This window comes from Giraffa tippelskirchi, chromosome 4 (genome assembly GCF_054371585.1).
Source record: "Giraffa tippelskirchi isolate mGirTip1 chromosome 4, T2T-mGirTip1v1.2.pri, whole genome shotgun sequence".
NCBI lineage: Eukaryota > Metazoa > Chordata > Mammalia > Artiodactyla > Giraffidae > Giraffa > Giraffa tippelskirchi.
The window spans coordinates 209,061,143-209,086,775 of NC_137278.1; the positions used below are offsets into that span (position 1 = coordinate 209,061,143).

At 63.3% G+C, this 25,633-nt stretch overlaps 1 protein-coding gene across 5 annotated transcripts in view; it reads left to right on the forward strand.

The window, feature by feature from the left end:
• Positions 1-8,097, forward strand: part of LOC145546861 (uncharacterized) — a 63,282-nt gene extending 55,185 nt beyond the window's left edge. For all 5 annotated transcript variants that reach the window (XM_081594954.1, XM_081594953.1, XM_081594955.1 and 2 more), the window contains one exon: positions 5,453-8,097. In XM_081594954.1, the coding sequence (XP_081451080.1) occupies positions 5,453-5,489 (37 nt within the window). In that variant the 3' untranslated portion in view covers positions 5,490-8,097. The remainder of the gene's footprint in view (positions 1-5,452) is intronic.
• The last annotated feature ends 17,536 nt before the right edge of the window (positions 8,098-25,633 follow it).

Here is a 25,633-nt window from a genome sequence, read left to right on the forward strand (position 1 = left end):
GCCGCGGGCGCCCTGCCCTCCGCGCCGCCTGCCTTTGTCTTCCCAGAGCCGCACAAAATGGCCGCCACCCTCCGCCATTTTGTGTGCGAGACTGCGGCCCTGCGACAGGGGAGAGCCCTGCAGCCCGCGGGCCCCGCGCGGCCTGGCCCGAGCCCAGCCCGGCCTTGGCCGTGGCCGCCCCAGGCTTGGCACCGGCCAGTGTCTTGGCGAGGCGTCTGGGAGCCCCGACCCTGCCGGCCCCTCGGCCGCCCCAGGCTGGCCTGCCGAGCGGGTGGAGATGTTGCAAACCAGCGCCCGGGAGAGGCTCCGTCGGGAAGGCCGTGCCCTGAGGGGAGACCTCGCAGCCACGGGGCCGCTGCGGACAGTTCTAGAAGTGACAGGGGTGGGGTGGGGCGGGGAGTGGGCCCCCGGACACGCCGCACACAGAGGCAGGTCTGTTTGGGCCACGCGGAGGAGGCAGGCGGCACCCTCGGGCCTCTATGTCACCCGCTTTCCCGCCTGAGGAGCCTCAGGCGGGCTTCCGGTCGGCCCGGCACCGCCTGTCCTGAGGAAGCTGAGGCGGGTGCTTCCTGGAGGAACGGCGCTCCCGGGGGCCTGGGCCGCACAGCCAGCTGAGCCCACCGGCCTCACCGCCTCGGCACTCCTGGAGACCAGACCCTGAGACGCCGGCCCCCCCAGACCCCCAGAGACCAGACCCTGAGACCCCGCCCCCCCCGGCTCCCCAGAGACCAGACCCTGAGACCCCGGCCCCCCCAGATCCCCAGAGACCAGACCCTGAGACCCCAGCCCCCCGGCTCCCTGGAGACCAGACCCTGAGACCCCGCCCCCCCGGCTCCCCAGAGACCAGACCCTGAGACCCCAGCCCCCGGCTCCCCAGAGACCAGACCCTGAGACCCCAGCCCCCGGCTCCCCAGAGACCAGACCCTGAGACCCAGGCCCCCCCAGACCCCCAGAGACCAGACCCTGAGACCCCGGCCCCCCCGGCTCCCCAGAGACCAGACCCTGAGACCCCAGCCCCCCGGCTCCCCAGAGACCAGACCCTGAGACCCCAGCCACCGGCTCCCCAGAGACCAGACCCTGAGACCCAGGCCCCCCCAGACCCCCAGAGACCAGACCCTGAGACCCCGGCCCCCCCGGCTCCCCAGAGACCAGACCCTGAGACCCCAGCCCCCGGCTCCCCAGAGACCAGACCCTGAGACCCCGGCCCCCCCGGCTCCCCAGAGACCAGACCCTGAGACCCCAGCCCCCCGGCTCCCCAGAGACCAGACCCTGAGACCCCAGCCCCCCGGCTCCTCGGTAGACCAGACCCTGAGACCCCGGCCCCTCAGACCCCCAGAGGCCAGACCCTGAGACCCCAGACCCTGAGACCCCAGCCCCCCCGGCTCCTCGGAGACCAGACCCTGAGACCCTAGGCCTTCCGCCCCCCCCCCCCACGTGGGGGCCTCTCCCTCCCAAAGACAGAGCTCTCCGGTCTCCTGCACCCCACTCTCGACTCTGTGTGAACCCGTGGCCGTGGCGGGGGTGTGGACCTGGAGCCTCCGGGCTTCCGTGCTCACCTGCAGGACCCAGCGACCAGGGTTTCCCACAGCAGTCCGCGTGCTTCCCGGAGGAGGTGCAGAGACGTTTCTGGGAAGAGGCTGGGCCAGTGTTTGACGAGAGGGCGCGCATGTTACAGGGGCTGTGCCCTTTCTCTGGCATACAGGGCATGCCGGGCGGCCCCGGCGCCAAGTTCTGGCCCGTGGTCCCCGGCTGCCCAAGGCTAGGCCCTCGCCGGGCAGCACGCGCATAGCAGAGAGCACCCCGGGGCCTCGGGAGCAGTGAGGGGGCGTCCCCGGACACTCGTGACCCCGCCAGGCCCTCCAGGCTGGGTCGGCTGCTGGGCACACAGCCCCCAGGTTTTCCCCAGACCCCCGCTCCTCGCGGTACCCGGAGAGGACGTTCCGTCACCATCGAGTGGGGTTTGCGCACTGCCCCCTCCCACCTCCCACTCGGGAAACCCAGCCAAGGACGGGGTGATGCCACGCCAGGCCAGGCCCAGAGCCTCCCGGGGTGGGGGGTGTGCAGGGAGCCCTGGCAAGCAGAAGGGACCTCTTGAGGGGTTGTGGCCAGGTGGGGCTGCCCCCTGGGCGCGGTTTCACGCCGGGCGTTTTTAATGATGTGGTTGCATCTGGTCCTCCACCCACCCCCTTCTTGTCTCTCCTTGCCTTGTGACCCACACTGCGGCTGTGACTGAGAATATTTTCAGATAAATACACGCCTTTGAGGTTAAAACGATTGCCTAATGGTTAAACGCCAGACGGAGACACCCACCAGGCTGGGAGAGGGCTCTGCCTCCAGGCTGCTGTTCCCTTTGGACTCTGAGCAGACCCTCCACGATGAGGAGCAGCCTCCTGGGTGATTGCCCCGCTCCTGGGCACGGGCACCTGGACCTCCCTCCCGACAGCCCTGGCTGGCATCCTTGCCCCACTTACCGAGCAACCAGCCGCTGCCAGAGGTGCTGACTGACTTGCCTGAGGCCAGAGCAGGGGACAGAACTGTGGCCAGGCAGCTCCCAAAGCCATCTGTCCCCGCCCCGTGCTCGTGGCCCCCATGAATGCAGGGGTGTCTGCAGAGCAGGGCTGAAACCCATTGCCTGGGCAGATTTAGCCTCCTGGCCAGGACGAAACCCCCAGCTTCCCAGATGCTAGGACTTCCTGGGGGCTTTCAGACTCACACCTCTGTGGACAGTGACCCTCAGCCCCTGGTGCACCTCTGGCCCCTTCCTTCCCTGGGGAGTGGATATTTCCCGTGCATGCCACTTCCCAGCTGCAAGCTTGGAGGAGGATGGGAGAGCAGGCAGCCAGGGCAGGGCACAGACTTCCGGGGATGGAAGACCTTGACCCAGAGCACAAGGGCGTCTGTCTCAGGGAGACTGGGCAGGAAGGGTACCAACGAGAGGGCACCTTGGCTCCCTGAGAAGAAAGGCAGGCGTTCCAGTGTCTGTGGGTGCCACTTCCTCACCTGCATGGCCAGCACCACTGGGCTGTACACGGGGCTATGGGAAGAGCCAAGGTCAGAAGCCTGGGTTCCAGGTCTAGTTTTTGTTTCTCTGTCCCCCAGGGGTGCTCTTGGGGCATTGAAGCTACTGGACCCTGCGCTCAGCTGAGCTCAAACAGAAGTCAGTAAGCCTCCACTCTGCCATAAGTTTGTCCTTCTTATGCCAGAGGCCTTTTGCATTTAAAAAAATTTTACACTGCAACTTTTGATTCCTGAGTTTTGGTGCCCCTTTCAGTGTGTGCCCGGCCCTGCCCAGCCTCTGCCCAGCCCCAGCCAGCCTCTGCTGGGCACATGTCTTGTTAACTTTATGGGCCATGTTTGTAGGGAGACCCGGCCCCCGGATGCCACCCCCCACGCCTTTTTCCCAGACTCCATTGTTGGCACGGCTTGCCGAGCAGAAACACTGGCTGCTTTATGGGGAGAAACCTAATCGGGGTGGCGGTGGGGGGGCCGCCATTGGGGGGTCCCGGCTCCCGGTGGCCCCAAGCCAAGCCTGAGGTGACTGCGGGGTGACACCGTCTGTCTGCCTCGCTTGCTCCAGACATCCGCCTGGCCCTGAAAGGGCCACCTGCCCACTGAGGCCTCCCACACACCTGTCCCTGGTTGGCCTGGCTCCTCCCTGCCCGGCGCCCTGCCCGTGGACCAGTGCTGGGGCCTGGGGCTGGGCCGGCGGTGGCAGATGGCAGGGCAACTGCTGACCACTCGCTCCCGCAGCCCTGCCCAGGGAGCCCCTTTCATGGCACGGTGTCTGCTCCTGCTGCCACCCCCGGTCCAGGCTGACCAGGCAGTGTCCCTTAGGAGGTCTCAGACCCCTGTCACCCTGCTGGAAGAGGGGAGGTCTCTGCTGACCCTCCCTGGGCCAGACCCACGGTCACTTTTAGGACTGTGGGGCAGTGGGCTGAGCAAAGCAAGCCTCCTGACACCCGGAATTGGGGCCACCCCCCCAGCTCCGAAATGTCTCCAAGATTGGGTCTCAGACCTGCGTCGGTCCTCCTTCCTTCCCGCCAAACCTGGGTCATTGGCTAAAGAAAGAGCCAGGTTGTATAGGAGCGGTTCCCTGGTAGGCAGGCAGAGCCCGAGTTCAGGGAACCCTGCTGGGGGTACACCTGCCTCCTATCCACCTGGAGAGACCGTTAGCTGGGCCGACATGCGGGAGCCCGCCTGGCCCTCATGGAGAGAGGAAGTCCCCCTCATCTGGGGGCACCTTCGCGGGCACCACTTGAGTCAGCTGCATGCCTGCCGCAGGTCTGGGTGTTCAGACGTGAGACCTGGGGCCCAGGAGGGCAAGGCCAGGTCCCAGACCCAGGACAGGGTGAGAATTCACTGGGGAGCCGCCCCCCCCCGGGGGCCTCCCAATGGGCAATAAGTCAGGGGAACGTGTGTGGGGAGCTCAGAGTCTTCATGGGCAACAGGGTGGTCACTCCTGGCTCAGGAGAGGCCTGGGCAAAGGCCAGGAGGCGTGGGGGAGGCGGGGAGGGCTGCCCAGGGCACTCTTCTGCTCTGGAGGCTGGAGGAGGAAGTGATGGGAGCCGGGCCGGGTGGGGAGCAGAGATGTGAGCCCAGGTGACGGGTGGACGTCAGGCCTCTGGGAGCGCTGAGGGACAGGGGGCAGGACAGCAGCCCCACAGCCCGGTGGGCTGACCCTCCGTCGCTGTTAGTGGCCGGGGACACCGAAGCTCGGTGGTTGGCACGTGACAAGGCTGGACAGACCCCAGTGGGTCAGGCTCCGAGCCCAGCGGCCCGGGCTAAGGCTCAGAGGCCCTCCAGCGGGCCGGCCATGCGCTCGTCTTGCACCTGCTTCCCTTCCCTCATGCAGGTCCCAGGAAAGCACCTGGCCGAGCGGGCTGGAGCCAGGCGGGGCTGTGATTCACTGAGTGAGCCCTGGCTGAGGCCTCAGACCGGGTCCCGGGCACCCTCTCCCCGGCATTTCCACTCTTGGGACAATCCGAGGCTTCACTTTGCAACTTCGCTGTTGGAGCCTCCTCTGTGAATTGGGGAGTTTGGCTTCTCCTCCCGGGTCCCACAAATGGCCTGACACACCGGAGGGCAGCACCCATCCCTTCTCCCCTGGGCGCCCCCCCAACATCCAGGCCCCAGAGTGAGCCTGGAAGGTCTGGCCACCCAGCATGCGAATGCCAGCGGCCCTGGCCACTCACGGATGAGGCCTGGGTCTTGTTCATTCCCCACCTGGGGTCGTCTGGCACAGGGCAGCCAGAGCTGCCGCTCTCTCCAGGCTTTTCCACGGGGCGTGTCCGCAGGCGAGGGGCCGTAGTGAGACAGGCTGGACTGAGATGTGGGATCCACAGGGGGTGGATGGTCGAGTCCAGGGAGGAGGTGCTGAGCAGCGGCCGAGCTCAGGCTTGGCTGCACCTCTTGCAGGTCTGACGCTCGTGTCTTTTTTTCTAAACCCCAACAGGTCAAGAAGTGGTGCTGAGACGGGAGTGTCTGCCTGAGACCAGCATTCCTCGTGGGGAACCCCGCCGGGACCCTCAGGAGGCCCCTGTGCTGCAGGACACCAGCCCACCCTGGCCTCGGTGTGGTGACTGTGCCAGGACACGGGACAGCACAGGTGACTGTGCACGCCCCTCCGGCCATCCTGTTGCTGGGAAGTAAGGAGCCACGGCGGGAGGATTGTAACGGGGAGGGATGCGGTCAAAGCTGTGTCTGTGATGCCCTGTGACCTCAGCCGTAAAGGAGGACCCTTGCATCATCCTCTCCTCAACCCCTGTCCTTAGAGGCAGGCTGGCTCTGTTCCTGGGGACTCCCTGGTCCTGACTGTCGGCAGGGAGTTCAGGCAGAGACAGTGGGACGGGACACTGAGGCCCTCTCATGCAGATTTCCTTCTGGGGCCTCGAGGAGAGACAGGACAGCTGTGACCACAGGCCAGCCAGGTGTTGGGGTGTTCCCGTCTCCACGCCCTGGTGACTGCACCTGTCTTGTCCTCTGGGTGGACAGCACGGCGTGGACGCCGGCGTCCTCATCCCTGGCTGAGGGTCCTGGCACTGACTTCATATCCTTCGGGGTTGTTCAGGGAGCAGCCGCTGTGCTGTTTATTGGGACTGGGCATGAGACATCCCCACTGCAGTAGTGAGTGAGGCCAAGCTTGGGCGAGCCAGAGGGCCCTTCCCCTGCCTGGGGCCCACTGGCATCAGTGATCCTGGCTTCACCAGGCCCGTGAAGACCACATGGCACGGCCCAGCCTGGTGCCTGCCTGGAGGAGGCAGCCTACTAGGAAGGGGTGTGGGAGGAGGTGAGGGGTGTCTGATGGCTCGGAGCTCTTGGACAGTGGTACCAGTTACAAGGCAGAGGTGTTACCAGGCAGAAAGCAGAATGACCTGCCCTCTGCCTTGCCACCCTTCGGCGGTGTGACCTCACGATGGTCACGTGACTTGTGTGGGCCTCAGGCTCGGGCGCTGGGCCCTGTGTCTGCGGCTCCAGCCCAGCCACCCTTCCCTGAGAGCCAGGTTCCCTTCTGGAAGGAAGGAACATTCTAGAGCCTCTCCCCGGGGGGAAAGCCTGGGTTACCCTGATGGCAGGACCAGACTCCTAGGGAGGGAGTGGCCACCAGTCCAGTGGGTGGAGGCGGGATGGGGGGCGGCGGTGCTGTGAGATGGGGGCATGGTGGGCACTCTGGCCGCTTTGGGCACAGGTTGACCTCTAACCAACGCCAGCCTTCCTCCCAGTGTCTCCAGCGCAGGTCGCCTGGGGACACTGCAGCCTCGCCTGTCTCCTGTCCAGGGGGGGGCGGTCCTGTCACCTGGGACCCTCTCCTGCGAGCCCCGCTGCCTCTCCCTCCATCCGTGCCCCCCTCCCTCTGCTCCCTCCTTCCGTCTCCTCCCTGGTCAGCGGCCTCCTCCTGCGGGCCAGCTCCCTGGGCGCACAGGCTCCTGCTGACCCGCCTGCCAGGGCCACGGGCCCTCAGCCTTCAGCGCCACCCCGAGCTCCTGCCCCCGCTGCCTCCAGGAAGCGCCTCCGGGAGCCACCAAGTCCGTCCCGCCCAGGCGCCGAGACTGACTGACGGCCCTTTGGGGTGAGGTAGTAGGTTGTATAGTTTGGGGCTCTGCCCTGCTATGGGATAACTATACAATCTACTGTCTTTCCTGAAGTGGCTGTAATACCGACAGCGGCCAGCACCCAGGACCCTGGCTTGGAGGCTGGGGGCGGGGGGTGGGCAGATGGGGAGGGGTGCGGTCTCTGCAGGGTGGGGTGGTGCTGTGTGACCTGGGGCAGGTCCCTTGACCTCTCTGAGCTTCAGCTTCCTCACCTGTGAAACGGGGCAGGTGAGGGTTGAGGGCGGTACCTGTGAGGTGTCCAAGGAGGGCTGCACTCAGCCGGCCCTTCCCTCCCCTCACACCGTCTGTGCTGCCTGCCCCTCGCCCCGTCCCCTCTATGGGGCTCGCGGGCAGCCCCCAGTCCGGCTGCGGCCGACACTGGATGCCGGGAGGAGGAGCCCGGGGCCAGCTGAGACTCGGCCGGGGTGGGAGGGCCGCACCCCAGGGTGGCCCATGGGGCCAGCTTCGATCAGCCCGTTTCTCAAGTCAGCAGCTCGCCCCGCACAGCGCCAGGCCTCTGGTCAGCAGAGGGAGGGGGGCCGGGGCTCCCCTGTTGCGGGCAGGAAGCGAGAGGTGCATTCTCCAGCCCACGGTGGCCCCGTGGGGCCCGTGCCCACTCCCCGCACCCGCAGGTGAGCTGGACGCTGCGGGGGAGTCACGGCGCCATCGGCGTGACCCTCCTGCCCGATGCCCGCCCTGCCCTCCACGGCTCCAGGGGCCGCGGGCCACCAGGAGGGGCCGGGGCTGGGCAGGCGGTGGGATGGCGGACCCTCCCACGCCCGGGTGCCGGCGGGGTGAGGTAGTAGGTTGTGTGGTTTCAGGGTAGTGATGTTGCCCCCTCGGAAGATAACTATACAACCTACTGCCTTCCTTGAGGGGCCCAGTGACGTCCCACGGAGGGTCTGCCCCCGCGCGCAGCAGGGGACTGGGTGGCCGGAGCCCCAGCCAGGCGGGCGGGAGGCTGCGGCGTGCACACACGGCTCTCAATAAAGCTGTTCTGACCCGGAAATGGAGTCGGCCCTGTTCGTTCTGGGAGCCCGGGCGCTGGGCACTGGAGGGCGTGCGTGTTGGGGTCGGGGGCGTGGGTCTGGCTTGACTGGGGGGCCACCTCCGGGCTGTAAGGGAGTCACCACACCCTCGTCTGCCATCCTGGCTGCCTGCAGGCCCTCCTGAGGGGCTCAGTCCTGGACCCCAGCCCCCACCCCTCACACCCCGTTTGAACACAAGCTGTGTGACCCAGGCACCAGAGGCATCCCAGGCCCCCACGCTGGTGGAGAGGCCCCCACAGGCCCCCCCTGCAGGTGGTGTGGACCCCAGTCAGCCTCTCAGAACACAGTCCAGGGCCTGGCCCCCAACACCACCTCAGACCCGGTGCCTGACTGGATCCCGGAAGTCCCCAGCACCCTCAGGACAGTTTCCGCAGTAGCCCTTAATGTCGGGGGCCCATCTCCGGGCTTGACTGCCTTCTCAGTGTTCACCCAGTTTCTGCGGGGGTCTCAGGCTCTCTGCCAGTGGCGGCTGCAGGCCCGTCCCCACGACCCCAGCCCAGCTGTTAAGAAGAGACCCATCGCCCTGACCCAGAGTACCCTTGGTGGGGGGCTGCCACGCCTGGGTCCACTCCCCTGTGCCCACGGTTGGAGCCAGCCCCCCGTCACCTCACAACTCCCTTCAGGCGGGCTCTTCCCAACGGCCCAGGATGTGCAGACAGGACAGCTCTGCAGCCCCCTGGTGCCCCCGGCTGCAGGACAGACGGGGCTCGGGCGGATCCCGGGCAGTGGGCTGGGACGGGGACCCTGTGACGAGGCCAGAGGAGGCTCCTGACGTGGCCAGGGTCCCGGAGGGAGGAGAGGTGGGCTGAGCCAGGCACCCCCTCAGCCCAAGTGCAGCAGCCTGGGGCTGTGGAGGGACCCCCTGCCCCCGCCCCAGCCATGATGACAGTCCCAGTCTGCCATCTCAGCCCCGGCCCCCCACCCATCCTGAGCCTCTTGCCTGGGTCCTGCAGGCCCCCAGCCCTGTGTGGCCACACCTGTGAGGCCAGCACCCCGACACCTGTCTGTGGCCTGGCTGCCCTCGTGGAGCTGTGGTTGCACTGTGGGTCAGGGTGGGAACCCAGGGCAGGGATCCCCAAGGGGCAGGGAGGGCTTTCTAAAGCAGGGGCCATATGAGCTGGGTCTTGATGCCTGTGTAGGAGTTTGCAGTTTGCTGGCTGTGTGGGTCATCAAGGAGAGGCACTGCCCACCTCCTCTTCATCACCCTGGGTCGGTCAGTGGCAGAATCTGGCCACTTGTGTTTCCTGGATACCCTTTCTGTTCCTCCCCTCTCTCCATCCCCACTCCCATCGCATGACCTCAGAGCTTCTCGGAGCAGCCGCTCTGCGCTAATTCTGGGCACTGGGCCCCATTGTGAGTACAGCTGCCTGTACACTCCCACCTGGACTCATCCCCGCCCCTCCTGCCTGCCATGGTGCTGAATGCACAGCCCCTCTCCTCTGAATGTCCACAGCTCAGCACCACCTTTGGCCATGGGAGCCCATGTCTCTCTGAGCTGACCATGACCTTGGCACTCTTGCTGTGCCTGGCCCTGCAATCAGAGCTCATGGCCTGGTAGGGAGCAGGCCAGACACACAACAGCCACCTGTTGTGGTCAGCGCCATGATGACAGCAGCCAGGGGCTAGGAGAGCCCTGAAGAGCCCTGGGCCCAGCACTGCAATCTGGGGTGGCTTCCTGGAGGTGACACCTGGCTCACCCTGCAACTTTACCTTCCAGGCAACCAACTTCCAGCCTCTCCTCTGTCACCAACTGGCCGACCCCAGAGACCAACAGGGCCCCAAATGTGGGCCCAAGGGGCATGGGATCGGGGGGTACCTATCACCCAGTCACCAGTAATGTGCAGAAGCAGTTGAATCCCAAGACAAACTGGATGAAGTCAGGGTGGGCAAAGCAGCTGCTTTGTCTGGGAGGTCCTGGGAGGTGGCAGAAAGGGCCGGGCTTCAGGAGCAGAGGCCTGGGCAGCTGCTTTGCTCACCAAGCCTCAGTTTCCCCATCCCACTTCTAGGGGCTGTTTGATGGATAGAAGGAGCTAGCAGTTGAGACTGCTCAGCTGGGGTAGTGGAGGGGTTGGAGGAGGGAGGGAGTTGGGGCCAGCCCTGAGCCCTGGTCCGAAGCTGGGCGCCTGCTGCCACCTGCTGCCTAACCAGGGAGTGGCTCCTGGCCCATCGTGGGCCCTGGGTCTGGCCAGCAGGTGAGCAGGGTGGAGAGCAGGCTGGGGGCCCCCAGACCATCAGCCCCCCCACCCCGGGCAGGCCAGGACCATGCTCAGAGATGTGGGTGACTGCTGGGGGAGAGTGAGAGACCACGACCCTGGAGATGACCCCCTGTCCCCAAGCGTGCAGAAGCCAGGCCTCCCTTGGACCTCTGCCTGCCGAGACCGACTGTGAGACGGAGCCCGAGGCCACTGAGTGCAGCTATGTCCCACCGGGGAGAGGTCTGCGCATTCCTGCCCTTCCTGGGAGGTGACTCATCAGAGGGACTCGAGGGACTTCCGGGGTGCCCAAGGTGGGGGGCCTTTGAGAGACCATGGACCTTAAGGTTCACAGTGGCCACCGCTGACCTTGGACCCCCTGGGAGGGATGATGGCAAAGCCAGCCCAGCGTTTAGATCCTACAGACCAGGATTCAGCCAGGGCCCGCCTGGCCACGTGGGCACAAGTGACCATCCCCCAGGGCTGAGGTGACGAGGGCCCAGCGTCTCAGGGGACACTCAGGGTCACAGGGCACAGCTAGCCTGTCCATCAGTACAGTGGGCACAGCGCCAAGGCCCACATACTGTTTGTGTCAACGGAAAGGCTCACTTCAATTCCATTTAAAATTGGAAGGAAAAATGAATACAATGATACTATGTATTACACCTGTGTGTGTGTGTGTGTTAGTTGCTTAGTCATGTCTGACTCTCTGCAACCCCATAGACTGTAGCCCACCAGGCCCCTCTGTCCACAGGATTCTCCAGGCAAGAATCCTGGAGTGGGTTGCCATTTCCTTCTCCAAATATATTACACCTAATATACGAAATATGTAGTGACTGTGTATAATAATACGTACTATTTAACATATGGCATCCATAGCAATGAAACCAGCTTGGAGTACGTGCATCTTTATGCCGCCTGGTCCTAAGACCAGGTTGTGTAATCATGTTTATGGAGGAAGTACTCCCCCTCCCCTCCCAGCCCCTACCTCCCCAGCCAGCCTGGGCCCTGCCTGCGAGCGTGGCCTCCGCCCCGAGAGGCCGAGCGCCTCCTTCAGCTCCATGGCCTGGGCCCAGCCCTGCTCTCATCCCCCTCGGTCCCCCATTCCCCGACCAGCCCAGCCGGAGGGCGGGCTGGGCTGGGCCCGCGGGGCGGCCCCTGCCACCGCACTGAGCGTCTCCCGATGGCGACACCGTGTGGCGGGAGAAGGCCATGGCGGCCCGCCGTGGGCCCTCCCGCGCCGTGGCCCAAGGCCGTGGAAGGGGCTGACCCCACCCGGGGCCAGAAGCCTGGGGTTCAAGGTCAGCCCTGAGGGGAGGGCCCCAGGAGAGCTTCCTGCGGACGAATGACTGGGCAGCATTCATCGCCACCCCCCCCGCCCCCGCCGCTCCCCCACGCCCTGGGCAGGGTGCACCCCTGCCATGGCCCCAGGTGACCCAGCTGGCAGCGTCCTGCCCCCTATCGGCACCCTCTCCTCACAGCCACACCCGCAGCACCCCTGTGAGGGGCAGGGCTGCCTGCCATATCTGTTACACTGTCTCCAGGCACCACCTGCAGGCCTGAGGCCACGCTTTCTGCAGAAGGGAGACAGTCCCCCGTGCCTGGGAGGATGGAGACCCCATGATGGGGGTGGTCCAGACGTGGAGAGGCCTGACGTGGAGGCCTCAGCTGCTGCTGCTAAGTCACTTCAGTCGTGTCTGACTCTGTGCGACCCCACAGACGGCAGCCCACCAGCCTCCCCCGTCCCTGGGATTCTCCAGGCAAGAACACTGGAGTGGGTTGCCATTTCCTTCTCCAACGCATGAAAGTGAAAAGTGAAAGTGAAGTCGCTCAGTCGTGTCCGACCCATGGACTGCAGCCTACCAGGCTCCTCTGTCCATGGGATTTTCCAGGCAAGAGTACTGGAGTGGGTTGCCATTTCCTTCTCCGAGATGGCAGGCTAAAAGGGGAGGGCAGGGTCTGGCTCTTGTCATAGGACCAGGGCCACCTGGAGAAACTTCATGCCCATTGGTGTCACTTAGCAGACATAGGTTTCCACAATGTTGTCCCTTCCAGATCAGGCAAGGTCTGAGGGTCCAGGGTGGGCTGGTGGGGGGAGCGCCTGGGGTCCTAGGGGAGTCCCTGCATCAGTTGGGTGAAGGGGCTGAGCTCAGCTAGTCTCTCCAGAAGAGGAGGGGGCGGCACCAGCTATGGTTACATGGCAGAGCCTGGACATCTGGAGGTCTGAGATGGGCCAGGAAGAGAGGACCTTCAGGCCTGGTCTGCTCAAGGGGTTCCAATCCCACTGCGGCTTCAGCTGTTCTTGAACCCAAGGCTGCCTTCTTCCCAGCTTCCTGCTTGGCGGCCCAAGTTCATCATTGGCCCTGACAGCAGCAAGTGCCTCTGGCCCCAAGGCTCCCATGACCTCTTAGGTTGCCTGCAGCTAAGACAGCCCCAGCTCCTATGCATCTCCATGGCGACCAGGTCTCCATGGAAGGGGTGACTCTCCCAGGGATGGGAGTGGAAGGCTCCAGCCACTGGCGTAAATACTCCTGAGTCAGCCCCCACTGGGGACGCCATGTGCCGGGGCGGCGTCTCTGGTCCTTAGGCAGGGGCTGCGGTCCTGAGCCCATTTCATGGGTGTGGCCACTGATGCTCAGAGAAACCCAGTGACCGTCCCCAGGCCACACAGGGGGCCAGGACAGAGCTGGAACCGCAACCAGGCCTGTGTATCCCAGGCAGTCCTGCAGCTGTCCTGCCCCCTGGGGTGTCCTCCTGCCCATGGTGAGGGGATGGGGGTGCAGAGAAGGGACAGGTGGAGTTCCCTGTGGCCAAGGAAGCAGACCCGGCCCAGGGCCCGCCCAAGGTCCTCTGCCATCTGCCTTGCACGGGAGGGCCCACATTAACAAGAGCAGAGTGGCTACTTTCACACCGGACACCTGGCCCCTCAGAAAGAAGGGAAGCCCTCTCCCCACGGGCTTGACCCAGGCTTAAAGGTGATGGGGCCTGTTCCTAGTGGGCCTGGACCCTAGAACTGCGCCTTCTTCCCAAATCCTGGGGGTCAATCCTGCAGCCAAGCCCCAGGCGGGCAGGGCAGTGCAGCGTGGTGAGCAAGGCGTGCTGACCACTGAAGTCTCCGGGGAGCCAACACGGAAGGGCAGCCCATTCTGGAGAGGACCTCCCCCCCCTTGACCCCCTTCCTTCCCCTCTTCCCCTATCTGCCTCCCACATCATGGGGCCTCCCCCAGCACCCCCTCTCCCACACCTCTCCTGGGGCAGCGGAGAAGTCTATGGCCCCTGGCTCATGTAGATGTTCTGTCCCCCACACACCGCAGGGAGGCCCGAGCAGCTGGCCTGTGGCCTGGAGGCATTGGGGCCCAGGCGACAGCTGGTGGAGAAAGGTGAAGGCCTGGGGGGGCCGGAGAGGCAGAGTGAGGGGACAGAGGACAGGGAGGAAGGGGGTGTGCGAAGGCACTTCTGTAGGGGGCTTCGGGTGGGAGGCTGGGAGGGGGTGTTGGGGGTGTGGGGCTAGAGGGGGGATTCAGGGTGTGGGGCTGGGGGTTTTTGGGGTGTGAGGCTAGAGGGGGGTTAGGGGTGTGGGGCTGGGAAGAGGGTTCAGGGTGTGGGGCTGGAGAGGGGTGTTCCAGGGTGGGGGGCAGAGAAGGGGGTTCGGGATATGGGGCTGGAGGAGGGTTCCAGGTGTGGGTCTGGGAGGTGGGGCTTGGGGTGTGGGGCTGGAGGGGGGTTCACGGGTAGGGCTAGGAGGGGGAGTGTTCCGGGGTGTGGGGCTGGGGGGGAGGAGGGCAGGCGCCCCCTGAAGGGCAGTGGAGCCACTCCAGGGGGTGGGGGTCCTTGCGGGGGGAGGAGGCATCCGCAGGAGGCTGCCCGGCAGGTTGGAGCGGGTTGGAGCGGGCACAGCCCCCCGGAGTGTGGGGGCAGGTAGGGGCAGCACTGTTCCCAGGAGTGAGGAAGTCCACTGGGGGTCACCAGTGGCCCAGGAACCCAGCACGCTAGGGCCCAGCCAGATGGCCCACCACCCAGAGGGGCTGAGGCTGGGGCAGAGGCCAGCAGGAGCCCTGGTGGAGCTGGGGATGGGGGAGGCACCCTCCAGGTGGTCTGTGGTCACCCCCAGATGGAGGCACCCTAGGGGTGGGCACCCTAGTGCATGGCACCAAGGAGTCAGCCAGCCACCTGCCAGCCCTCTGGCCCATAGGCATTCAGCCCAGTAGCCCCTGCTGCCAGGGAGGGGGCCCAGGGTGTGGCAGAAGGAACACAGGATCAGGAGACCACCCAGCAGAGGGGCCTCACCCTCACTGTCTCAGCCACACCCCAGCTGTGTGACCCAGGCCAAGGCCCTGGCCCTCTCTGAACCCATCTCCTCACCCAGACTGAGGACAAGGAGAGCAGTACTCTTGCAGGTACTGGGGGGTCCCTGGACCACAAACACCGGCCAGATGGGCAGAGCAGGCGGACCCCGCGGGATGAGGCGGTGAGGGTCCAGCGCTGCTCGGGGCACGGAGCGCCCCACAGCCTCCTTCCCCTAGACATCCCAGGCCTTCCCCGACACCCACCCGGGCCAACAGCGCCCACACTGGCTCCCCGTGTCTCCGTTCCCTCTTCTCACTACCCACTTTTCTTGTCTCCACTGAGCCGTCCAAGCAAATCGGGGCTTCCCTGTGGCGGACCAAGAGGTTCAGTGGTTTCGGCCGCAAGGCAGAGCCAGGCAGCTTCTCAACACTAGGTGCCCGGGGTGCTGGGCGGGGCCTGAGGAGGACAGCTCGCTTCCAATTGGCTGCTCTCAGGAAGGGTGTGGCCGGAGGGAGGGGGCGGGGCCTGGAGCCGCGGATGCACACACAGCCCCCCTCACCCCGCCCCGGAAGCAGCGGTCACTCCCTCAGCCGGGAAGTGGGAGGTCCGAACATTTCTGTGGCTTGGACGAGCTCCACGCTGCTGTTTGTGTTCCGTGATCTCCACGGGGGTGTTGGTGTTCCGTGAAACTGTTCATGTCCAAGGGAGGACTGCCAGGCCCAGCTGACGTCCCTGGCTGCTCCCTGCAGCTCTAAGCTCTACCTGCCCCTACCGCGTTCCTTATCTACCTGCGTGTGAGCCGACCCCCGCCACACGAGGCTGAGCTCCAGGCACCTGTGTCATCTTGTCCCTGCCTTATCCCCAGCACGCACCTGGTCTAGTGTCGGGTGCACATGCGTGCATAGTCTCTCGGTCACGTCCAACTCCTTGCAACCCCTTGGACTGTAGCCCGCCAGGCTCCTCTCTGCATGGGATTCTCCAGGCAAGAGGACTGGAGTGGGTTGCCATTTCCGTCTCCAGGGGATTGAAAGGTTGCTGAATCATGAAAAGATGCTGGAATTCTTGGCCTCCAGAGGAGAAGAATTCAATCCGGGGCCAGAGATGGGGCTTGATCGCTCAGAGCTTTTGTGTAATAAAGTTTTATTAAAGTATAAAGGAGATAGAGAAAGCTTCTGACATGGGCATCAGAAGGGGACAGAAAGAGTACCCCCTTGCTAGTGTTAGCAGTGGAGTTATGTACTCTCTAATGAATCAAAAGAATGTCTAGAGGTTGTAAAAGACCTCACCAGACCTACTCCCGTTATTTACATTTTAAGATAATAGGATTAGTCGGAAGGTTTAATCCAGAGACTGTCCTCAGGCAGGATACTTTATTGTTATATAATCTTAAGGGATGTAGGGAGAAAAGAAAAAAGAGTTTGTCCTTTCTTCTTCCTTGAGAATTCCAGACCCCTCTCTCCTTGGGGACCCCTAGACTGCCTATCAACCTGCCTAGGAAGTGACTCTCTCAGGATCTTCCTGACCCAGGGATCGAACCTGTATCTCCTGCGTCTCCTGTATTGCAGGTGGATTCTTTACCGCTGAGCCACCAGGGAAGCCTGCCTGGTGGTGCACAGTGGGTGTGTAATAAATGCCCACTGAAAGAACAAACAAATTGGAGTGAGCATAAAGTCTGGTGGGGTGGAGCCCAGTGTATGAAGGAAACTGGCAAGAGAGGCGGTGGGGCAGGTGGGCAGTCCCTGGGGGTCCTAAGGACCTGGGCTGAGAAAGGGGAGCTGGCTGTCCCTTGTAAAGAGCTTGAGATGCTCTTGGACTCAGAGCTGCTGCTCCCAGTGTCCTCTTTGGGAGTCACACTGAAGTGAGCCCATTAAAGGCTCTGACAAGGCCTGCAGAGAGGAGACAGACCTCTTGGACTTGGTTTACCTCACGGTTTCCCAGACGGGCCTGACCACAGCAGCATCGCTGGTCGAGTCACACCAGTGGCTGTCCCACAGGGCAGAAAGCGTGGCCTGGCAGCTTTGCATTTGCCAGAGGTCCCTCGCTGAGGGGAGAGGACCACTTGGAGGCAGAACTCTGAGCGGTGGTGGCCCCTGGGCTCAGGCTGAAGCAGCTGTGCCCAGCCTGTGGTGGTAACCAGGAGAGCACTGAAGTGGCAGGTTTGAGACACATCGGGAGGTGACACCAAAGGGACCAGCGGGTTGACGGGCAGAGACGGGGGGCAGGAGGGGAGGCCCAGGCCTCTCCAGCTTGATGGGTGAACAGCTACTGAAACAGAAGGGCCAGGCCCAACCCGAACCCCAACCTTGTTAGGACCCGAGCAGGTGAGGTTTTGGACCAGGGACTGACCTTGGGGACCCCACATGGCTGGAGGTCTGCCCTGCAGGAAGACAGGCCTGTGCGGCCAGCCCAGCCCCTGTGCCCCACATGCCCTACACACCCTGCCCAGGGGCACCTGAGAGAGACTCCTGGGCTTCCTGGGCCCTCAGGGTCAGGGAGCGTGCCTCACGCTCTGCTCCCGCGGGAAAAGTGCAGGGCGAGGTCGGGGGCAGAGGAGGGTCCCCAAGGACCCAGGCCCACGGGGTCCCAGAACAGGATTGAGCTGAGCAGTGAGCCCTGAGAAGGGCCTCCAAGGCAGGACAGGAACTGATGATCCTGGTGCTCTGTTCTCAGGGAGGGACACCATCCTGGTGGAGTCCAGGCAGCCACTCAGGTGCCAGGCAGGCAGGTGACCATGCCAGGTGGGCCTCAGGACCAGGCTGCACCAGTCCCATCCACCCGCGGCCACTAGCTAGGGGGTGTGGCCACGAGCTAGGGGGTGTGGCCATGAGCTAAGGGGTGTTCCCCCAAGATCGCAGCCAGTAATGGGGTCTGAGAAGTGTGATAAGCACAGCAGGGCAGGTTCTCGCTTGGCCAGGGCAGACTGACTTGAACCCCTGGCAGGGATCGCACAAGCCCAACCGTGACTTGAGTCTCTGCCGCCCTGGGCTTGGGTCCTCATGTGTCTAAAGCCACTTTAACCCTGAGCACAGCCAGGTCTTCCCTGGTGGCTCAGCTGATAACGAATCTGCCTGCAATGTGGGTTCGATCCCTGGGTTGGAAAGATCCCCTGGAGAAGGGAACGGTTACCCACTCCAGTATTCTGGCCTGGAGAATCCCATGGACAGAGAAGCCTGGCGGGCTACAGTCCATGGGATCACAAAGAGTCAGACACGACTGAGCGAGTTTCATACATACATAGCCCTGAGCACAACCAGAGAGAAATGACCACTGGCCCTGTGTCCGGAGCTCTGCGTCCCTGAGGGACCTACAGAGCTCCTGGCCCCCTGTGCGCCCCCGTTTCCTCATGTGCATGATATTGTTGTTGTTCACTCAGTCATGTCCAACTCTTTGTGACCCCGTGGACTGCAGCACGCCAGGCCTCGCTGTCCATCACCATCTCCCAGAGTCCACTCAAACTCGTGTCCATCGAGTTGGTGATGCCATCCAACCATCTCACCCTCTGTCACTCCTTCTCCTCCTGCCCTCAGTCTTTCCCAGCATCGGGGTCTTTTCCAGCAAGTAGGTTCTTGCATGAGGAAGCATGAACTTGAAGGTCCCGGCTGTTTTTTCAGCTGTGTGGGGTGGGCTTCCCTCCTAGCTCAGTCAGTCAAGAATCCACCTGCAATGTAGGAAACCCGGGTTCGATCCCTGGGTCAGGAAGATCCCCTGGAGGAGGGCATGGCAACCCACTCCAGTATTCTTGCCTGGAGAGTCCCATGGACAGAGGAGCCTGGAGGCTTCCCGGGTGGCTCAGCTGGTAAAGAATCGGCTTGCAGTGCAGAAGACCCTGGTTTGATCCCTGGGTCAAGAAGATCCCCTGGAGAAGGGAATGGCTACCCACTCCAGTATTCTGGCCTGGAGAATCCCATGGACGGAGGAGCCTGGCGGGCCACAGTCCACGGGGTCGCAAAGAGTCGGACACGACTTAGTGACTAGACGATGACGTGGAATGGGCGAGGCCTGAGGTGACCACCAGGTGGCGCCCTGCATCCGACAAATAGCGCAGTTCTGGCTGGGGAAGAGGGGTGGTCCTGCAGACGTTCACCACCCAACCCCTCAACCCCCGCTTCCTGTCCCCGACAGCCTGCGGGGTCAAGAGCAAGGCGGGGGAGGGGCAGGTGGGTTCTTCCTCAGGCTGGCCGCCCCCACAGGAGGCCAGGCCTCTTCTCTCCTCACACCTCCCAGGTGAGTGTCTTGCTCCAATGGCCGTGGGGAGGTGGGGGACAGCTCCCCTTCCCACCACCGGGAGGACAGCTGCCCTTGCGGTGTCCAAGCCCTGGGCTGGGGTCCCACCTGGCGTCTGTCTGCCCTTGCCCCCAGCTCTGTCACAGGAGCCCACACCTCTGCCTCTCTGAGCCTCAGTTTCCCCATCTGCAAAACAGAAAAGAACCACAGCACCCCTTCCCCTCTGCCCCTGGCCACCCGCTATGGGCCCCCCCTGTGGGGGGTCCCCCGCAGGGCTGCCCTCTAAAGTGGAGGGTGCGGCCTGTGCCAGGCTGCAGAAGGCTGCGTGGCTGAGGTCACGATGTCACATGCAGCAGGGGCTAGGCTACAGAAGACCAAAGATGAAAGCCCTGGCTGCCCACCACCTGCCCGGTGGGGTGGGGAGTGGTGGTCTCGTCTGATCCCACCACAGGAGCTGAATCAGGTTTCCCATCCTTGTCCCCAGGGCCCAGAGAGGTCAGCACCACGTCCAGGGTCACACAGTGTGTCCCCCGAGGACAGGGCCCTTCCTCAATCCCCTCTGCAACCTGTGAGCTCAGTCACAGGGATGGCGGACAGTCAACACTGTTTTATTAGCGTGGCCCCTGCTCAGTGGTCCTGGGGCAGCCACCACCCTCCTAGACCCTCAGGGAGTCCCACCCCCAAGAGACACCTGGGGTATCACTCAGCCACAGGGAGGTTCCCCGCCTAAAGCTCTGGGCTCACAGGACAGACTCCTGGCCAGGTGGGCAGGGAGCATGGGAACAGCACTGACAAGTGGGCAGGTACCACCCCTGGGCTGTGGGCAGGCGCCACCCCTGGCAGCTGATAGGAGCCGGGTACACGTGGGCATGGGAGCCACGGGCTCTTTAGGCTGACTGACCCACAACCCAGTGAGAGGCAGGCGGCCCAGCGGGTGAGATTGCCCCCTTGGCAGTAGACGTGGGCAGCTGCTGGCCTGGCCCCAAGGGAGCAGGCTGGGAGTTGGGCCAGGCCCAGTGGGCTCGGCCATTCCAGTGGAGGCTGGTGGCCAGGTCAGTACTTAATCGGCAGCCTTGTCTGGGAGGCTATGGGTTGGGCAGTCTCACTGGGCCTGAACAAGCTGGTCTTAAACAGGCGAAAGTCAGGCCACTGTCAAACCCAGCACAGGACCTGCCACCCAGAGACAGCAAACTGCTGGGGCCAGACATTCCCCAGTCTTCCGTTGCCCGGTTCACAGCCTTGCCTTGATCTCCCCCTGCTCTGGAAGGCTCACTCCCGGCAGAAGCCACCCTCCCCCACCAGCCTCCCTCCAGCCGGCAGGAGGCCATTCCCCCCCAGAGCGCATGCCCCCAGAGCGCATGGCCCAGCCCTTCTCATGGTGGGCCTCGGCCTGGGACGCCCCTCCTGCTGCCGCTTGTCCCCATCACCTACCCTGGGCCTCCACCCCAGCTTCTGTTAATCACCAACCATGTATACCTGGCACCGTCTTGTCATCTGACCCTCCTGTAGGTGTTACTTTTTCTGTCCATCTCAATGAGAAGCCTGCCCAAGCCCCTGAAGGCCTGGAAGACACCCATTCAGGAGCACCCCAGGCCCAGGCAGACTTGCACAAATCCCAGCATACCCAGCCTTGCCTCCACCAGCCAGTCCTGGAGGCAGCCTCTTTCCCCTCCAGGGAACCTCCCTGGCGGCTGCCTTTCCTCTGTGCCTCCACACTTGAACCAGACATCCTTGAGCAGCTGTGGATAGCTGACGGTGGAAGGGGAGAGGTTCAGGGTCCAGGGCAGCTTCAACTGCAGACCAGCCAGAAGGGAATATGCATCACTATGAGGGATCGGCCTGGTGGTGCAGCCCTCCAAACCGTCCTTCATTCAATCCTTTCCAGCCGGGAGACAGACTCAGAACAGGCGCTGACTGTGTGCAAGGATTAGGGGAACGATGCCGAGGGCTTGGAGGCACAGGGAAGGAGGGAGGGCTGCATAGCAGAGGTGGGTGCAGGGGGGAGTTCACAGAGAGCTTCCTGGTTCAGATAAGTCCTGAGTTGGGTTTTGTAGGATGAATAGGAGTTTGCCAGCTACAAAGTAGGGAAAGGAATGAGAAGCCCCCATGTTCACACTCTGACTGTGCAGTAATCTATATACAAACAAGTTCCATTCTGAGTCCAGTTGTTGGTTCGAAAGTCCAACAGAGTTAGCTTAGGTACCCAACTAACACAATCAGCTATGCAGGACTGTGCCGTGCATGTGTGTGCCTGGTGGTGCCTGACTCTTTGAGATCCATGAGCTGTAGCCCACCAGGCTCCTCTGTCCGTGGGATCATCCCGGCAAGAACACTGGAGTGAGTTGCCCTTTCCTACTCCAGGGTACTATACTGTAATAGGCTTATAATGCTTTTCGCACAAATAAGACATAAAAACAAAAAAACACTTTTAATCTCATAGTACAGTACTCTGAAAAGTACAGTAGTATAGTTACAACAGCTGGCACACAGGGACTGGCATCAAGTGAACACGCAAAAGGAGTTGTTGACCAGAGCAGGAAGAGGAGGTGAGGGATGGTGGAGCCGAAGAGCCGTCAGCCACAGGAGATGGAGGGCGAGCTGCTGTCTCACTCACACCGGACGAAATTGGACACGCAGACACATGTTCACAATTGGAAGGTCCGTATGTAGGGGACTTACTGTATGTGTGTGCTGTGGGGGCCTGTGGGAGTTGCCATGTGATATACTGTTGGGGTGGAAGGGCCGGGGACTCTCTGTGGGAGCTGGGGCCCCTCATGTCCAAAAGGGCAGGTCCTTCTTAGAGTCGGTCTCAGAATTAATCAGGAAGATTTAGTTGCAGGTGACAGAAACCCATGCCAAACCAGCTTAGGCCCAGAGAGGGACTTATCGCCTTATGTAAGAAAAAATCCGAGAATTGGACGAGCGTCAGGCAGGGCTGGTTCAAAGGGCATCCTCAGGGCTCGGCCTCCATTTCTGCTGACTGCTTTCCTCTGTGTACCCCACTCCTCCAGCTGGCTCCACTGCAAAACCGGAGAAGGCCAGGCCTTGCCCACCATCCCCGTGCCATGGGAAGATCTCTCCCCTTCCCGAGCAGTGAGTCACAAATGCTCAGCGAGCCCCTGGCTGTGTGCGCTCCCTGGCCCAGGTGCAGCCGGCCCCGGGGGGTGGGGGGCGGCAGTGGCTCGGTGGGCAGAGCTGAGCTTCTGCTTCTGGGACCGACACTGAGATCAGTGCCAGGAGGACACGGGCTTCGTGAAGGCCCTTGCAGTGAGTGACCTTGACCTGCGGAGGATGGCGGGGCCCCGTGGCGGCATCCGCGGGAACTTCCCATCTGTGCTCTTGCGCCTGTCGGAGCGCTCAGCCCTGCGCAGTGGCCAGGGGCCAGGGAGCAGCTCCCTGGAGGCCAGGCTGGAGTGGCCCTGGCCATAACCTCCGCAACGGCGGGGAAGGCACGGTGCTGGTCATCCTGCTTCTCTCTGGCCACTTGGGGCTCCACAGGATTCCCAGGGGCACCTCCGGCAGCCCCCAGGTGGGCCCTGCTCATGTCCACCCATTCTTCAGGCCAGGAACCGAGAGTCCTGCAGCCCATGGGGGCCTGGAGGCCTGTCTCACCCACAACCTGAGCTGCTCTGTGTGACCTGGGCCCTGGGCCCGCTGCCCAGCCTGCGCCTGGCCAGGGCGAGCAGTTCACTGCAGAGGGGCACCTTCACCGGTGTCCCCCTGGGACCCAGGGGCAGTGTGGCACAGCCACCCTCCAGGCCGTGGCCAAGTGAGTGCCCTGTCTGGGGAGGGGAGCAGGGCGGGCAGCAGAAGGTTCAGCCTTGATACGCAAACCAGGCCGGGCAGAGGCCCAGGGGCGCCAGCCTGCTCAGCCCCCCACGGGGCACTCACTGCGGCACGGCCTCCGTCCTCCTGCGGGGCCACTCACTCACTCGGTGCTGAGGGGCCGGGCTGGGAAACTGAGGACCGGGAGCGAAGTAGCCAGTCCAGGCCGGCTGCCCCCAGCCACCCGTGTGATCCCCGATGGCCGTCTTCTCACCCCGAGCTGGCGCCAAGCCCCAAGACTCCTGACCCAGGCTTCCCTAGTGGCTCAGTGGTAACGAATCTGCCAGCCGATGCCGGAGACACGGGTTCAACTTGTGATCTGAGAAGGTCCCACGTGCTGCCGAGCAACTGAGCCCGTGCCCCACAACCGCCGAACCCAGGAGCCGCAGCCACTGAAGCCCATGCGCCCAAGAGCCTGTGATCCCAAGAGAAGCCCCTGCAACTAGAGAAAGGGCTGCCCAGCAACGAAGACCCAGCATAGCCAAAAATGAATACATAAAAATTATTTAAAACAAGAAGAGTCCTGACCAGAGCCTGCCAGAGCTAGAAGGGCTCTTGGCCAGGGCGAGGGCTGGTGGTCAGCAACCTAAGGGGCCCTGAGAGGAGAAAGGTGCCCCCTGGCTCCTCCATTATTGCAGGCAGAGGACAAAGAGGTGCCCGCTCCCCCACCCCGCTTTATATGACTCGGTTCCGGTGCTAAATGCAGAGACACGGCTTGGCCGAGCGCCACAGTCAGCCCAGGTCAGCTCCCAAGGCAGTTGGGCGGCCCGGCCATGACCCAGGGCCTGGGAACATAGGCAGGACCCAGGCGAGCCTTGGGGCCTCCGAAGGGCGGTCTGCTCGGGAGGCTGGCGACCTTCCCAAGGGCAGACCGCCAGGCGGCGGCCGTATCGCCTGACCCTGCGTTCCCTCTCTCCCTGGAGCCCCTCCTCAGGCCAGGCTTCTGACCGCCCAGCTGAAGCTCCCTGGGTGCTCAGGGCCCCGGGCCTCCCTGCAGGTCTGCCTCTAACCTCAGAGTCTTCTGTGGTCCCCTGTTCGCAGGCAGGAGACAGAGGCTGGGCAAGGGCAACCCAAGGTCACAGAGCTGTGAGTGACAGAGCTGGGGGGCGGGAAGCGTCTGCTGGCGCTGCCAACACTCCCATCACTCACACCTCCCTGCCCCTACTGGGGGCACGAGGCCCTGTCTCACAGACCAGTCCCTCAGGTCACGCCCCAATCGGGAAGGTCAGGTACAGGTCTGCGGGTGCAAAGGCAACACTCCCCACCTATAGAGCCTCCCACTCGGCCTGCAAGGATGTCTCTATATTTCAGCCCACCCCCTTCACAAAGGGGGTTCCTTCATCAAGGGTGAATCAAGAGCGAGGGCTGTGGGAGGCATGCCCTCACCAGCTTGGGGGTTGGGAAGGCTTCCTGGAGGAGGTGACGTGACCACTAACCCAAGTCTTCAGGGATGAGGAACCCCAACAAAGGAAAGGGTGGGCGTGGGGCTGGGGAGGGAAGCGTGGTGTTCACAGGGGAGGGAGCCCCTAGAGGGAGCAGAACCTGGAGGCAAGAGGTGGGTGGGTGGGCTGCAAAGGGCCTGGGGCACTCCTGGGTCCTCGAAGGCCATAGGGAGCCTTCGATGTTTTTAGCGGGTGAGTGAGGGAGGTGGGGGAGGTGAGGAAAGTGGGGGAGATGGTGGTGGGGGAGGTAGGGGAGAGCTCTCAGGAGCCTTGGCTGGAGCTGGTGATGGGTTGGAGGGGCGGTGGGCTGCGTGGTGTGTAGCCCAGTTCTGGTAGCTGGCTCAGACAGACTGGCTGTCCAGTAGCCCCATCGGTCAAGATGGGGACCGTGAAGGGGGTCAGACTTCAGGGCAATTCGGGGATTCCTATGAGGCACCTGGGGGGCAGACCTAGTTGGAGACAGACCGGGAGGCATTGCCTCCTGTGGGGTCCATGGAGCCAGACGGCAGTGGGGGTGGGTTGGGAATGGGGTGGGAAGTGACCCACTGGGAGGAAGAGGGGGAGGACTGCCTGGGAAGAGCCGGGAGCAGTGGGGGACACACTTCAGGTGTGAGCGAGGCCGAGGAGGGCCAGAGGGGCCACGGCGTTGGAGAGGGACAGGAGAGCCCAAGTGTGTCCCCAACACGCTGGTGGGCCGTGGGCGGGATCCAGAGGCGGAACGGACGCCCTGCAGGCCCTGGGGGCCCAGCAGGCACCCTGAGCGGCCGGCCACCCACACCGCCTGTCCAGCCGTCTCCCAGAAGCTGCTTCCGAATTCCCAGGCAGCCTGCGGGCCCCTGATAGGGCTCGGATCAGGGAAAGAAAAAATTAATTCTTTGTGCCGCAAAACCGCTGCCCTTTCCCACAGCCGTCACAATTCCACCTTTGTTCCCCATGAAGCCAATGATTGAGAGACCAACCCTGTTCATACAACTGTGGGGGTCTTAAAAAGCAGCCCCCCAGAGCCTGGGGAGGGGTCCCCAGAGGCTGGCCTGGAGCAGGTGGGCACGTGCCAAAGGAAGACGATATTCCCCTAGGATGGGCGGCAGCTGGCCCTCGGATCATGCTTGAAACCAAAATACATGGCAAGATGCCCTCAAGTGGGAGAGGTTGAGAAATAAGCAGCGCAGCTGGTCGAAGGTGCTGGCAGTTTGGTCCTGGGAGCATCCTGCCCGCGCCCTTGGCTTGGCGTAGCCCACAGTGAGTGGATGTCGGGCGGGGCCGGGCCTGCAGCCTCCCCTGGACCTGTCCTGGCATCCACCTTTACCGCTATGTCGAATCGCCACAGCCATCTGGATTGCCCCAGGGAGAAAACGCAACGCTCACGTGTGTGTGCACACAGAGACACGAACACACACAAACAGGCCCACTCACGCGGAAGTGGATGCACACTCGTACGCAGATGTGAGCACACACAGAGACATGTACACGCTTGCCCATGTAGGCACACGTGCTCATAGGCATGCATGCACACAGAGACCTGTGGT